Source organism: Elaeis guineensis, chromosome 1, assembly GCF_000442705.2.
Source record: "Elaeis guineensis isolate ETL-2024a chromosome 1, EG11, whole genome shotgun sequence".
Classification (NCBI taxonomy): Eukaryota; Viridiplantae; Streptophyta; class Magnoliopsida; order Arecales; family Arecaceae; genus Elaeis; species Elaeis guineensis.
Window position 1 is genome coordinate 157,728,737 of NC_025993.2, and position 16,724 is coordinate 157,745,460.

The following is a 16,724-nucleotide window of genomic DNA, read 5'->3' on the forward strand; positions in this document are numbered from 1 at the left end:
ATTGGCGTTCTTATCGGACGTCCATCTCCTATAGCTCGATAGGAGTCGAGGACTCGATGTACATCATAATTAGTAATATTTAAAGAAATGACTACAAGATCATCATGTGGGTACTTTATTCCATCCAAATCGGCTTTAGAGAAAGTAACTTCATCAGCGACCTTTATTTTCTTCGGATTCTTATCCTCAGCTCATTTGGATCCGAGGTATGATGGCTGAGCTATCCCCCAAAGATCATGTGGATCTCTCCTACTACTGGCTAGTCTTTGTAGGGATCTTCCTATCGAGGAGGCATATTGCATTTGTTCCCCGAGATCCGCCGTTCATCAACATACCGACGAAGGCACCCATATTGGATAAGTGCTTCTATCTCCTCCATGAGCTGCCAGCATTTCTTTGTATCATGTTCGTGATCCTTGTGGTATCTACGGTACTTCCTCGAGTTTCTTGCTCATGCCGAGATGAGCATCTTCTTCGGTAGGGGCAGATCTTCTCGCCGCTCTATCTCCATAAGAATTTGAGCTCGAGAGGTGTTCAGCGGAGTGAAATAATAAAACCTCCATAGAGGAGCCCTAGATCGATGAGGTGCTACAAGAGATCTAGATCGATTGTTCTGAGATGGAGTCCGAGAACGACGAGGTTTTGGCTCCAGGCGTCAATGCTGCACTCATCGATAATCTTTTTTCTCTTGACCATTGCTCTGTGATGCTCGATCAAGATTCTCCCCTTGTCGGTCCCATGCTTCCTCGCTTGAGCATAGTTTTCAACTCATTCTAGTATTTTAGTGAAGTCCTTTAGGTATTTCAAGTTGATCGAGAAGAGGAGATCATTCTATTGGAGCCCGATCTTAAATATGGTCATTACCACGAACTGATCCAGATTTCAAACTTTCGGAGTTGTAGTATTGAATCGGCTTATGTAATCTCGCAAAGACTCATTCTCCTTCTGCTTAATGCTGATGAGAAAGTCTGAGTTATGTTGCTGTTAGCGGTTGCTGAAGAAATACGCAATGAAGAGCCGACTCAGTTGATGGAAAGAGTCTATGGAGCTCGATTGTAAATTGAAATACCAGTGGCGAGCTACCTTCCTTAAAGTTGAAGAAAAAGCTTAATAGAGAGTTGCATCACTGGTCCCTTACAGAAGCATCAGAGTTCGAAAATTCTCTAGATGGTCCATTGTGTCGGCAGTTCCATCATAGAGTTCCATCTGAGGCATCTTGAATTGAGATGGGAGGGCTCATCCATTATTTTCTGAGTAAATGAAGGATCAATGTTGAACCTTAGATCATCCTCCAGTTGCTTCGGCACTTGAAGTGCATCAATCCACTGCTGCATTTCTCGAAGCTTTTTTTCCATCTAATCTTCTCGAGTTGGTCGACGCCGAGGAGGAGCACGACCCGAAGTACAGTCTCTTCTAGAGATCGGGGTAGGAGACCGCCTATAATGATGACGAGGTGGGCTGTTATGTCGACTTTGATGACTAGCCTCCGCCTTTGGGCTATGGGAAAGCCGATCGGCCAATCTCTCTCTGGCTGGCTGTGTATTTTTTACAGTGAAAGATAGTTTTAAGTTTTGTTGCATCCCTGTCACCATGGCTGAAAGTATCTATACCTACTGAATAAGGCTATTATATTGATCGTGGGAGATTGCTGGCACCATTGGTGGAGGATTCTCCGATGCTGGTGGCAGTGGTGCATTGATCGACTGGATGTTATTGGCCTGACGACTGTTGGAGCATTGCGATATATTTGATGCACCCTTTTGCATCCTCATGGCAACAGATAGTAAGCTTTCTCCTCTCAAAATAAGACCTCAAGACTAATCCCGAAATAAGACCTCAAAATTAACCAAAGAGGCCCCTTCCTCTAGTGCCAAGTGTTGCTGCCAATCTCTTTGCCTGAGATCGATCGTCGAGATAGATGTGGCCAAGGTGAAATCATCGTTGGAGCTTCGTCCGAACATCTGTAAAATAAATCCTCATTGAAGGTAGTCTTCTTCGATGAAGACCCTTCGACGCTCAAGTCAGGAGATGGCGAACAATGAGAGGAGAGAGCGAGGAGTCGATTGCATATCTTAGAGAATCTCGGAGCCTTAATTTATAGGGGAGGAGTTGGATCGTATCCATTTTAGAGTCTTGATAGTTTTTAGATTTGTAGCACAGATTGATTCAGAGAAGATATTTACCTTTTTATGGGAGACTCGATTGTGGAGGAGTCTACTGTATCTGGACTTTCTCAATTTAAAGGAGGGACAGAATTGGTGAAAAGATTGGGTCGGTCATGGGCAAACTATAATAGGTCATCTAGAGCCAAGATACTAAAGTGTGGAGCAGATGCTTGTCTTTCAAGTGATCTGAAATAGGTCGGCCGAGGACGATCTAGAGTAGATCATCCGAGACCGATGAGTTGAGAACTACTGCTGACGGAGTATCCATCAGCCTCTGTCATATCAACATTCCTATCAGACGTTCATTTCTTATAGCTCGACAGGAGCCGAAAATGTTACAGTCGAGGCTGAGGCCCAGATCCACAACTGTCTTGGTCGGCATGTCTCTCCTACAATATGCCCCAATCCGTATACCTTGTCTTTAATTTAATTGTTAGAAGCATCCAAAGTAGGGCTATACAAATAGTGCAGGGCTATCTATTAATTTTTTAATCAAAGAAATCCATGAACGGTTCTTTTGCTAGTATATTATTGTGTAATACATAAGCATTCCATTAGAACTAAAAGAAATGCCCGAATGAGCTTATTTCACATTCATATGGAGCTTATTTCAATATGGCCGTGCAAATTAGATTCCACAAGTAACTATAATTAGGATGAGAGAGAGAGAGAGAGAGAGAGCTATGCAGGTCCACTTAGGGTTTAAGAGACCACCAATCTTTGAATGCTTTGCAACGTGATACTGCACGCCTATGGTAGGGCAATACAAAATAAGGATTTAATGGTTTGATATGATATCTGTTCATGTTTATAAACTCAAGACAATGACCTTAAATTGAATTTGTCTATTTGTGATTGTCGCCAAGTGCAACTATAATTAGATCAACTAACATCATACAGGAGCTTTTACTATGTCTAAGTTTAATGCTGGGCAGTACTTCGTACTATAACTTCGAAAGTATTAAATGTACAAACTTTCTCTGTACGTGCTGTGATGCCCTATTAACTTGGTATTGTCCATCCAGCACTCCCCAGCCACCATCTTATATATATGGATCTAATTCATGTCACCTTAATGAATTTGAGATGCGTACCACATATTGCAGTCAACAAAACGTCCATCAATATCATAAATATCATAACTTTCAACAATTAGTTGCACTCAATGACAACTACCGATGATCAATATCATTTTTTTATGCAGTACAATGATGAAATTAAATAATAAAAACAAACATTTCTCCTGGGGAAGATATTCGATCTTGTGAATGAAGAGACGGTGATTGTAAGAGCCGGCTCTAATTGGATCCGTTTTGGATTAAAATTGGCAAGCTCAACCGAATTTAGTTCAGAATAAGAACTAAAAAACAACAGAAGGAACTTAATCCATGTGATCTCATTCCTGCATGCTGTGTAGATTGAACTCTAGAGGACCGGGCTTGACGACGATCCTAAGCATGTTTGCGTACTACGTCTTCCAAGAGTTGTCAAATCCGGCTCCAACACCATTTATACAAGTGCTTCGCCAAGGTCTGATCTGGTAGCTCGATAAGGTTTTCAGAACTTTCGTCTCGTCAAATCGTTAAAGCTTCTACTCGAGCCACTCGTGACAACGAAGACCAGGTACTCTGTTGCTTCCCCTGTGCTGGGCCCATGAGGACATCGAGATCGAACCGCTTTGCCCCTTCATATATCTATCCGGTCGGGTTTTTGATTCACAGAGTGATAAATGAGAAACCGGGTACGGTCTATCGTAGTTCCTAATAAGTTCTCTACTAGAGGGCAGACAGATGCATGGATGACGTATCGGCATCTCTTCCGGCTTGGGTTCGATCAGCTGGTAGGGAGACCCCAACTTCAACATTCTGGCAAGGATTTCCACGACGGTTCGCCAACCACAAAGCAGCGCATTGATTGCCTGCAGCTCGCTTCAGCCTAATTGCCGGGCTCTGCAGCGTGGACGGTGGATCTATGTTTCCCCCAGGAAAACGTGATTGATTCTGGAGCATGGACGGTGGATCTATGTTTCTCTCCGAAAAAGCCGGTGGATCTGTATCTCATCCCCAACTGCCGACATTCATATCGAACCTGCCGACCGCCTTCACTATGCATGCTGAGGGCCTGGGGGGCTGAAGCGGCGCGGTCCGTGCGGATTCTGTCCCGTCGCTATCGTCACAAACCCGACGGTCCCGACCCGCCAACGGGTTAGTTTGAAACTGCTGATGACTGCATCACTGCCGTCCATTTGGGTTTAGAGCGTGCACCAGAATACCAAATGATAGATGGACGGCATCGATCTCACTAAGATTTCGCTTCAAACAATATAATTCGAGAACATGGAAAAAGTGCGTTTGGTGGATGGCAATGCTGCCGCCTTGGTTCCCCGTTGTCCTCGTCTTCTTCTCGCTTCTCTCTCGTCTCACCGTTCTCTCCTCTACTTCTGGGAGGGAGGAGGCGGTGGAGGAGAAGAGGACGTTTATAGTTCTTGTGGATCCCCAATCCAAGCCCCTCCTTTTTCCCTCCCACCTCGGTTGGTACCGCTCTTTACTCCCCGCCTCCTCTTCTAGTCTCATCCACGTTTACGAAACCCTTCTCCATGGGTTCACCGTGCCCCTCACTCCATCACAGGCGAGCCGGATCGAGAAGTCTCGTGGAATCCTAGCCGTCCAACTCGACGCCCTTCTCCACCCCCACACCACCCGATCCCCGTCCTTCCTCGGCCTGGACCCTCCTGCTTCACGCCTCTCCGCCCTCTCCCGTGGCGGATCCGACACCGTGATCGGCGTTGTCGACACCGGGATTTGGCCGGAGCACCCCAGCTTCTCCGACCGCGACCTCACCCTCAGCCCCGCCCCCCGACGGTGGAGGGGCGAGTGCGAGGAGGGCCCCGGGTTCAATCGATCCAATTGCAATCGGAAGCTGATCGGAGCCCGATCCTTCTCCGCGGGCTATGCGGCAGCTTTCGGTGGGGTCGAGTTCCGTTCGCCGAGGGACTCCGACGGCCACGGCACGCACGTGGCCTCCATCGCTGCCGGAGCTCCTGTCGCCGGCGCTGGGTTCCAGGGCTTCGCCTCAGGCGTCGCCCGGGGTATGGCGCCCTGGGCCCGGATCGCGGCCTACAAGGTCTGCTGGGCCTCCGGGTGCTTGGTGTCCGACGTCGTGTCCGCCCTCGAGAAGGCGGTGTCCGACGGCGTGGACGTCGTCTCGCTCTCGATTGGATCGTCTTCACCGGCACCGTTTTACTATCTCGATCCGCTGGCTGTCGCTACCTTCCGCGCCTCCCTCAGAGGGGTGTTCATCGCCGCGTCGGCCGGGAACGGCGGTCCCCATCCGGGGAGCATCGCGAACGCTCCTCCTTGGATCACGACAGTCGGTGCCGGAACGATCGATCGTGACTTCCCAGCTTTCGTCCAACTCGGCAACCGCGAACGTGTGCGCGGGATATCCATATCGGCGCAAAACCATCGAAAGCTACCCCTTCATCCTCACCAACTCATCTCCGTCGGTAAGATTACCGCCCCCTTACATATAAGCCAAAAATCAAGGCGGATCAACGGTCAAATCGTGTTCTGGGAGCCAGATCGGCACGTCTCGAGAATCGACATCGGCGCGGCTCTGAAACAGGCCGGGGCTGCGGGGACAGTGGTCTTCCACGGAGACATGGATACCGAGGGAATTCTCGCGGAGCCGCACGTGATACCGACGGTCACTGTGGGATCATCGGCGGCGCGGTCCATCGAAGAGTACATCAGAAGTAGGGAGCATCCGACGGCTGTGATTGCCTCGGAGGGCACGAATCTGCTCCCCCACGGGGTGGCCCCGGCGGTGGCGTCGTTCTCCTCCCGCGGGCCCAACGCGGCCCTCCCGTGGGTCCTGAAGCCGGACCTGGTGGCCCCGGGGGTCAACATCCTCGGCTCGTGGACGGACGCGATTGGCCCGTCGGGAATCGGCTCCGACATCCGACGGTCCGGCTTCAGCGTGATGTCGGGGACGTCCATGGCGTGCCCGCACGTGTCGGGCGTGGCGGCGCTGTTACGTGCGGCCCGCCCGGGTTGGGGCCCATCGGAGATCAGGTCGGCTCTGATGACGACGGCGGTTTGGTCACCGGTCGGGGACGAGTCAAGGCCGGGGGAAAACGCCGGGCCGTTTGCGATGGGAGCCGGGCATTTGAACCCCGATGGAGCTTTGGACCCGGGGTTGGTGTATGATTTGGAGTACGAGGACTATGTGGGGTTATTATGCGGATTAAATTATACGGACGAGGAGATAGGGGCCATGAGTGGGGGAGGGAGGCCTCGATGCAAGCGTTTAGACGGGAAGGGGGTGTGGGGATTTAACCATCCAGGGTTCGTGGTGGAGGTGGCGGCGGTGGGGAAGGGCGAGGTGGCGTTCTATAGAAGGCTTAAGAAGGTGGATGGTGGTTGTGCCGAGGGCTGTTGGTATAGCGCGGAGGTGGCAGCACCCGAAGGGTATAAAGCAGAGGTCGAGCCGGATAAACTGTGGTTTAGTGGGAGGGTTGGGGAGAGATTGGGGTTTAGATTGACGTTGAGATGGTTGGGTGTTGACGATGGAAAACTTTACGGTAACGAGACTAGTTGGGAGGAGCAGCAGAAGGTGAAGAAGGATTGGTGGGTTGGTGGAGTTATAACGTGGAGGGAAGAAGATGGGAGGAATAGGGTAGAAAGTCCGATAGCGGTGTTCTCTTCCAACACCGTGCAGTGAACCAAAAGCCCACGTCACGTGTATGCACCGCAGTATGACTCTCCGTGGTAAATTAACTCGGGGAAGTTCAGCTCTTGACTGCTCATTTTTTCCATCAGCTCTTGACGGCCCATGGTTTGTGTACTGCAAAATGGACCGTGTACCACGCCTGATTGGATAAAGTGGACATATATTAATTCTTTGTTCTGCTGAGATGTGTAATACAAATCATGATTGCCAGGTGGCATGCATGGATCTGGATCTCTTTAATTCGCGATAGAAATGGAGAAGGTCCAGTTGTACATTATCCACGGTTTGTCAGTTGTAGAATGGTCTGTGATTAATTAAGGATGATTCAGCAGGGATCTGGATGAGGTGGGACGTATATCTTGTTCAATCTTCCGTTCTCGGTTTGGTAATGTGAAACCGATCCTTTCCTGCTTGCAATCAAATTAGTGAGGATATCTTTTTTTGCTTTTTTTTTTTTTTTTTTTTTAAATGAAGGGAAGTGAAAAGTTTAAGAAAACTCGTTGCCCAGTACTACTGGACGACAAAGTGGTGGTAATATATAAAAGTCTCATAGGAAGTGCATTCATTTTTTTAGATAAATTAATAAAAAATTTTAATTTTAATTTTAAATTAAAATTATTTTTTTTATTAAATTTTATGTAAAAATACTTTCTCATTTCAAACATAAATTAAAAGCAACACTTCATTTTAATATAAAATGATCGAATTATCCCCATAATTATAAAGCAACACTAAAACAATACTACGATATTATAAAATAGTACTATCTTATTGTAATATAATAATATATTATTGTAAAAGAATACTACTTCATTGTAATAAAGTACTAATATAATAAGACAGTATTACATTACAATAAGATAGTATTATAATAAGATAGTATTCTTTTATAATAAGACAGTATTACAATACAATAAAATAATACTGTTTTATAATACTGTAGTATTGTTTTATAATAATATAATATTATATTATATTAGTACAGTATTACAATAAGACAATATTACATTACAATAAAGCAGTACTGTTTTATAACATCGCAGTATTGTTTTAGTGTTGCTTTATAACTGTAGAGACAATTCGATCATTTTATGTTATTGAAAAGTTATTTTTACTTTATGTTTAGAATGGAGAGCTATTTTTATTGAAAATTTAAATGAAAAATTATTTTTAAATTAAAATTCAAATGGAGAGTTTTTATTAATTTATTTTTATTTTTTATTTTTATAAAAAAATAGAATATAAAGATATTAATGATAAATGCCTGAGTATTCCTTCCCTGATCGGATAACTGACTAGTCTGGTCCTTAAACAGAAGAGTAGCACGTGCCGTACATACGCCCTGGACTCTCTTACCCTTGGAGAGGTCATAAACGTGCTCTGGCCTTCTTCATAACGGACATCCAACTTATCCAGGTAAAGTTCCCAGGCATGTGAGATGGTGTAAGAAATAAGTACGAGGAATATTCTACTCTACGGTATATAACATAGAAAATCAGTGTAGATGGTGATATCTTGAGAAATCAACATGGAGAGAACATTAATGGCCTTTCTCAATTGCTGGTCCATTACACATTTCTTTCTCAGTTACTCTCACCAAAGACTTGGTGACCAAGCATAAGGTTAACTAACGTTAACCAAGTCTAACATACATTAATATCTCGGTTATATATATATATATATATATATATATATATATATATATATATATATATATATGCACGTGTATGTGTCAAAATTCCCCGCATGTGCATGTGTCAAAACCTAATCATCATCTTGCACCAGGGAGTTAATCCATGCAAACTATGAACTGACCTATACTCTCAGTGCGTGCGTGTGTCAAAACCTAATCATCATTTTGCAGTTGTTCTATGCAAACTATGTACCAATCTACCAATCTACGTGACCGCCAAAAGAAGCCCATCTGTTGGAACAAGTCAATCAACTCTTGATTTAGATTAATCTATTACTGACTTCGACTCAACAACAATCGATCGATCGAACATACAACTCCGACTTTACATCGGCTGAATATGCGGTTCCGACTTTTCATCGATCAACTGAACAAACTGCACCGACCTATTACCGGCTGACCGACTAATGATTCGACTACTATCGATCGACAGCGGACGACTTAGACCATCGATATAATAGAACTACTAGCCGACGGTTGCTCATGGATTCTACCGACATATGATCGGTTCTATCGACATATGGTCGGCTAATCTGCTCAATATACCATAACCGTCATGAACGGTTACCGGCCGCATATCACGGTACGATCAGTGGGGATTAATGATTCACTACGCGATTATGGCCCGATGATTTAGCATCATAAAATACGGGACCATGTCCGATGGTTACGAAAATCTCATCTATAAAAAGAATAAGAAAAACAGGACTGGTAAGACAACTCTGAGCCAAAACTCTACTATTGCTTACATTCAACTCCTATTCACCAACTTTCTTCTCTGACTTAGGTATCGGAGGGTTCCCACCGGACACAAATTCGACCTGCGTAGACATTGTTTTGTAGGTGTTCGTTTTCGACGACAGGCGACGAAAAGTTGGCCGCCATAGATTGACGCGCCAGGTAGGGGGCAGCAATCGTATTCACTATGGCGAAAATCAGAGCCCAGCATTTTACTGCAACCGGATTGGTGAGACACTCTTCCTGCTGGGAAGAGGTTTCTCCCCCTCCTCCAGTAGTAGAGCCTAGTTCTTCACATCCTGTGATCACCACGGACGTCCAGATTATCGCACTCATGCAATAGATGAATGTCCTCACGGAGGTAGTCAAAGTCTCCAACAGCAACAAATCCAGCAGCAACAGCCACTGACGGAGCAACCGGTGGCACAATCGGTGCCGTCTAGGCACAGCCACCGTCATCCACACCAATCACCGTCTCTTTCTTCGGAGCGACCATCTCGGCTTCTCCATCAAGACAAACAATGATATTCTCGGCACTCTCAGTGTGCCACTCATCATTCCCGACGTTCTCCCTCTCCTTCTCATCTCAATAGTATTAGGAAGGGGAAACGACCGCAAACGCCCTCCGTGTCTCCTTCAAACTCCTCGAGTGGTTCTACCCCTGGAGTTTTTCAACGACGATTCGATGATTATGAATGTAAATTCCAGAAGATCAATCACCAACTCGTTCAACTTCAAGTGGAAGGTTGGAAGTCCTCCAACGACTACGACTTCTACACCGCCCAGCCGCTTTCTTGGCACATCTTGGACCAACTGATTCCATCTCGATTCAAGATGCCTCAGGTGGAGTCATATGACGGATCCACCAATCCGATCGACCACCTTGAGAGGTACAAGACTCTCATGATGATTCAGAGGACGACTGACGCCCTCTTATGCATCAGATTTTCGATAACTCTTCGGAAAGCTGCTCGAGCCTGGTATCTGGACTTCGGTCGGAAAGCATATATTTTTTCGAACAATTAGAACATTCTTTCATGGCTTACTTCAGCACCAGTCGAAGGCTGCCACGAACTTCTGATAGTCTCTTCTCGATTAAACAATGAGAGACTGAAAACACTTTGGGATTTCGTGGCTCATTTTAATGCGACCACGCTTGAGGTCAAAGACCTCAATGAAAACATGGCTATCTCAATCATGAAAAGAAGTCTGAGGGGATCTCGATTCACATATTCTTTGGATAAAACTCTTTCTCGGACTTATGCCGAACTTCTGGAGTGTGCATACAAATATATGCGCGCAGATGAAGGAGCTTCTGACCGACGCCAAATAGAAGGCAAAAGTTAGAAGAAGAAGAAATAGAAGAAGGGATGAGCTCCGACCGAATCAAGTCGGCCACCATCCAATAAGCGAGCTTCACTCCGATGACGGAGTCTAAGGTCGAGTTATAGCACGTATGACTCCTATACTCCTCTTTCCGCTCCTCATGCGCAGATCCTTATGAAGATCGAAAGAGCAGAATATCTACGACACCCCCCATCGATGAAAGCGTTATCGAGGAGCCACGATCGAAGGAAGTATTGTTGGTTCCACCGTGATCACAGTCATGATACCGAATAATGCATCCAGCTCAGGGATGAGATAGAAGCCCTGATTCGATGAGACTATCTTGAAAAATATCGAAGAGATCCATCGACTCAACCTCCTACTAATCGACGACCTCAACTGCAAACTGAGAAAGTTGTAAATAATCAATCGACTGCAGGGGTGATCAACATGATATCCTGATGATTGGATGGGAGAGCAACTTTCGAAAATGAGTCGACAAAGTGATGATGACTCAACAATATAATAACTTTTTCGGAAGAAGATGTTCAGAGAATTCAGATTTTCCATGATGATGCTGTTGTTGTTTCGACAAGAATAGCGAACTATGATGTAAAAAGAATCTTTGTAGATAATGAAAGTTTAACTGATGTTTTGTTTTATTCGACTTTCTTTCAAATGCGACTACCGACTGACTGACTCAGAAGAGTTTCGACACCATTGGTCGGCTTCATAGGAGATGCTATCATAGTGGAGAGAGAAATTTCTCTTTCCTTAATCGGTGGGACCAAACCACAACAGAGCACTGTTTTCATAACATTCATGGTGGTTCGAGTACCTTCGACTTATAATACCATACTCGGACAATTTGGGCTTAATGCTCTGAGAGCAATGGCTTCGACATACCATTTGTTAGTTCGATTCCTGACAAGATATGAAGTCAGAGAGATACATGGAGATCAATAACTCATCTGACGTTGCTTCCTTATCTCCACCCAAAATAATAAACCTAAAGACTCTTTGCCTATTGACAAATTGGACCAAAGAGAAAATCAGGAGAGGGGTGAACCGGTTGAACAACTGATTTCCATCCCGTTAAAAGAAGAAGATCCTGAGAAAATGGTCCGAATTGGATCACAATTATCCAACTCGGAGCGGCAACAACTAATAAAATTACTCAGAGCCAACGTCGATATTTTTGCTTGGTCGGCCACTGACATGCCCTAGATTCTTTCAGAAATAATAACTCACCGACTTAACATCAACCCAAATGTTAAATCGGTGAGACAGAAGAAGCGACCTTTTGCTTCTAAAAGACAAAAGGTCATTGATGAAGAAGTCGACAAACTTCTTGCAGTAGGCTTCATCAAAGAAGCTACATATCCCGACTGGCTTGCCAATATGGTAATAGTAAGAAAAGCCCATAGAAAGTGGAGAATTTGCATCGACTATACTGATCTGAATGTAGCTTGTCCGAAAGATAGCTTTCCATTGTCAAAGATTGACTAATTGATTGATGCGACTTCTGACCACCAACTTCTGAGTTTCATGTATGCCTTCACTGGATATAATCAAATCTGTATGGTACCAGAAGATGAAGAGCATATGGCTTTTGTGATCGATAAAGGCATATACTGCTACAAAGTAATATCTTTCGGTCTGAAAAATATCGGTGCTACCTATCAATGACTCGTCAACAAGATCTTCAAAATACAGATCGAATGGAATATGAAAGTATACGTGGACGACATATTGGTGAAGAGTCTCCAAACTTCAGATCATGTTCGAAACCTAGAGGAAGCTTTCGATACACTCCGACGGCATCAGATAAAATTAAACCCGACTAAGTATGTATTTGGGATAACCTTCAAAAATTTTTTTAAATTTTTTGTTTCACAATGAGGAATCGAGGCTAATTTCGAAAAAATCAAAGCTATTATCAACATGAAGCACCCAAATTCAAAGAAAGAGATACAGCAACTCAACGAAAGGATTGCCGTGCTCAGTCGATTTATTTCTAGATCGATTGAGAGATGCTTGCTATTCTTCAAAACTTTACGATGGATGAAAAATTTTTTATAGTCGGATGAATGCTGACAATCCTTCAAAGACTTGAAACAATACTTGACTTCTCCACCTTTACTCATAAAACCAAGGGTCGGAGAGATATTGTATCTCTACTTGGCAACTTCAACAGAAGTAGTTAGTTTGGTGCTCGTCCAGAAGGATGAGAATTGAATCCATCGACCAATCTACTACACCAGCAAAGTACTTCACAATGCCGAAGTTCAATACTCAAAGGTGGAGAAAATGATCTACACCCTAATCATATTGGCACAACGATTTCGTCTGTACTTTCAAGTCCATCCGATTGTAGTTCTGACAGATCAGCTACTGAAGGCAATCTTACATTGACCTGACATGTCAGGTCGGATGGCAAAGTGGGCAGTGGAGCTTGACGAGTTCGATATTCAATATCACCCACGACCGTCCATGAAGGCACAAGTCCTAGCCGATTTTTTCGTCGAATGCACTATATCCAACAATAAGCCAGAAGAAACAGATGACAACACAATAAAAGAGGCTATGACTCCTAAATCCGACTTAAAGTCAATCTGAGTGCTGCATATTGATGAAGTATCTAATGCACAAGGTAGTGGAGCTAGCCTCATACTCACGAATTTCAAAGGAGTAGTCATCGAGTACGCTCTTCGGTTCAATTTTAAAGCTTCAAATAATCAAGTCGAATATGAAGCACTTTTGGCTGGCTTGAAGATAGCCAAGGAGCTTAAGATTTACAGTTAGAAGATCTTCACCGACTCACAACTGATCGCTAGACAGGACAAGGGTGAATTTAAGGCCCACGACCCCATTATGATGAAGTACCTTCAGAAGGTAAAAGATTTTATGACAAGCTTAAAATATTTCGAGACCTTTCACATTCCCAGAATAAAAAATGCTCGAGCTGATGTACTTTCACGACTGGCTACTATCGCTTTCAACTCGTTGGATCGGATATTTGTTGAATATCTTGAACAGTCGAGTATTGATAAAGTCGAGGAGATATTGCAGCTTACTATCGAATCAAGCTGGATGGATTTGATCGTTCAATACTTGACCGATGGGACCCTTTTTGCAGACTCCTCAGAGGCTAAACGACTCTGATGGATGGCCTCTCAATATGTAATAATGAATGGTTATCTTTACAAAAGATCATTCTCTCTCCCTTTGTTGAAGTGTTTAGGACCTACAGATGCCGACTATGCACTTAGAGAAGTGCACAAAGGGATTTGTGAAAATCACTTGGGGGGCAAGTCTCTAGTTTATAAAATTTTGCGACAAGAATATTATTGACTCACCATGAAAAAAGACGTAGCTGAACTCGTCCGAAGGTGTGAACCATGTCAAAAGTATGCATATATACAACATCAACCGGCTAGTCAGCTGACGTCGATTGTAGCACCATGACCCTTCGTACCATGGAGGATTGACATACCTGATCCTTTTCCCCCAGCATCTGGTTAGAAAAAATTCATAGTGATTGCTATCGACTACTTTACCATATAGGTAGAAGTTGAACCTCTGACGTAAATCACTGAAAACAAGATGGAAGACTTCATTCAAAAATTCATTATTTACAGATTCGATTTGCCACACACCATCATTACCAACAATGGTCGATAATTTGACAATCAAAATTTTAGAGAATTTTGTGTGAAGTTTCATATTACACACAAGCTCACGTTGGTCGGCCATCCACTGTCAAATGGCGAGGTGGAAGTAACCAATCGGACAATCCTACATGGGCTAAAAATTTGACTGAATGAAGTCAAAAGCCTCTGGGTAGAAGAATTATATCTGATCTTATGAGCATATCGAACGACTCCCCGCATACCGACTGGAGAATTCTCCTTCAACTTAGCTTATAGGACAGAAGCAATGATACTGCTTGAGATCGGATTGCCGTCTATAAGAGTGGAGCAATATAGTGAGCTGAGCAACTTCGAATATCGGAGAGCCGATTTAGATCTCCTTTCGAAACTCCAACAGCAAGCTTAAGTTCGGATGGCTGCATATCGGCAAAGGATAGTCTGATATTACAATACAAGAGTCAAGCATAATGTCTTTCGATCAGGAGATTTGGTCTTAAAAAAAGTAGAAGTCTCAAAACTCTTGGATCAAAATAAATTATCTTCGAACTGAAAAGGACCTTACAAAATATCCGAAACTCTTAGACCGAACGTATATCGGCTGAAAATTCTCAAAGAGTCGGCAATTCTCCGAACATGAAATACTGACAATCTGAAGATGTATTATCAATAAAATTATTGATATGTACATTATTTAAAATACAATCAGAATTTTAGAATCGCAAGCCTTTGACAAGTTTTATCAATTACTGACTATATGTCGGCTTCCATTATCAAAGCCGAGCTTTCTACTATATTTTGACATGAAGTTTATCTCAGCCTCCACTATAAAAATTGAAGAATCAACTACTTCGGTGATAATTCTATTTTGGTTCTCATGCAAAAACTGACATACCGACTGTAATCTCAACCGACATTGACTACATAGACTTTCACCGCAAAAGTCGAATCACCGATTATACTTTGGTTCTCAATATTGGCTCTCCACTGTAAAAGCTGACTATCGTCGAAAGACTAATATGCCGACTTAGTCCCAACTGAGCAGAATGAAAAATACCAAAACGATTAAGGTCGGCTTGAAATTATACCAACTAGGCTATGGTCAGTCGAGGGATATTCAGCTTGCCACCGATTATCAGATAATTCGACGTACAAGCCCGACCAAATATCGGGCACAGGATATTCGACCTACAATCGTTATCTTAATTTTTATTAAGTACGTCAAAATGACTACGCGACTGATGGACATTCTACAAGTCCTACTGAATGATCAGGTCACCGATTAATGTTCGGTGGTTATTCTTCATTGCAAGCATTGTGAACAAGTAAAATAAGAGCCTAAACTTAGAAGGAGAATATTTTCATTCACTGTTAAAAAGGAGTTACAAAATTGGGTCGAAGTCCGACTACAAGTATCAGATTACAAAAACAAAAAAATAAGGAAATACACCGACTAAGCTTCATCATCATTCCTGTTGCTTTGCTCGGGTGTAGCATCATCGACTTGAACAATTTCGGGCTCAATCAGTGCTTCTTCTTGAGTCGGAGCAGCTTCTTCTTCAGCAGCTCTATCTTTCGATCTTGGAGGGATGATGCTACTCAAGTCGAAGCTCGGATATAATTTTTCGATCGCATCTCGGCCGTCTTCATACCCGACGTATTACGAAGCGAAGTCATTTTTGAGGATCTCTTCTTTGTATTTTTTCGAACCTCGAAAATCTTCGACTGTCCGACCCAGTGCTTCTCTTGCCGACTCTGCTTCCACCTTCGCCAAATCAGCATCGGCTCGAGCAGAGGATAATTTTTCTTCGGCCAGTGCTAACCTTTTCAGGCTGGCCCGATGACGTCCACGTTCGGCTTCTAGTTCTTCGATGCATCCATCTCGCTCTCATCGAAGCCGATGGACCGATGGATAGAATACTTTTTGCTCTTGACCTAGACTCAAAAGCCGAAATAACCCTATGAGCCGACTTATGTTCGGCCCCTGAGGATGCCAAGTTGTCAGTTAGTCAGAAAATCTCCTCCTGAAGTTTGGCTTCCCGCTCTTCCACCGACTTAAGTTGTTCAAATGCAACCGCTTTCTCAGCATCGGCGGCTGCCACCTTATTCTTCCACGCACTACAGATGTCGGCAAACTTCGTGTAGCCGGCCTCCAGGTCAAACATGTCGTAGATCAATTGCAGACAAAGGATAAGTCGGGTTAAAAAAAAAAAAAAGTTTACCAAAGAGACTTACCCCGATGATTGTCGGATACAAGGATGAAAATATTTCGACCACCGATCATTTCCTCCGACGCTCCCAATCAGTCGGAAGAAGAGTCGTCTGGCACAGTCGCTTGGCCAATACAGAATTAACCAGGGCTGATTCATCAATGGGCACTTGGAGGTCAAAGTGCATTGCATGGCCCTCTGATGCTGCATC

At 44.1% G+C, this 16,724-nt stretch overlaps 1 protein-coding gene across 1 annotated transcript; it reads left to right on the forward strand.

Annotated features, from left to right (window-relative positions):
• Positions 1–3,376: 3,376 nt before the first annotated feature.
• Positions 3,377–7,304, forward strand: LOC105039403 (subtilisin-like protease SBT1.5). The gene has a single exon (XM_010915540.4). The coding sequence runs from the start codon at positions 4,524–4,526 to the stop codon at positions 6,885–6,887; it is 2,364 nt and encodes a 787-aa protein (XP_010913842.1). The 5' UTR covers positions 3,377–4,523; the 3' UTR covers positions 6,888–7,304.
• The last annotated feature ends 9,420 nt before the right edge of the window (positions 7,305–16,724 follow it).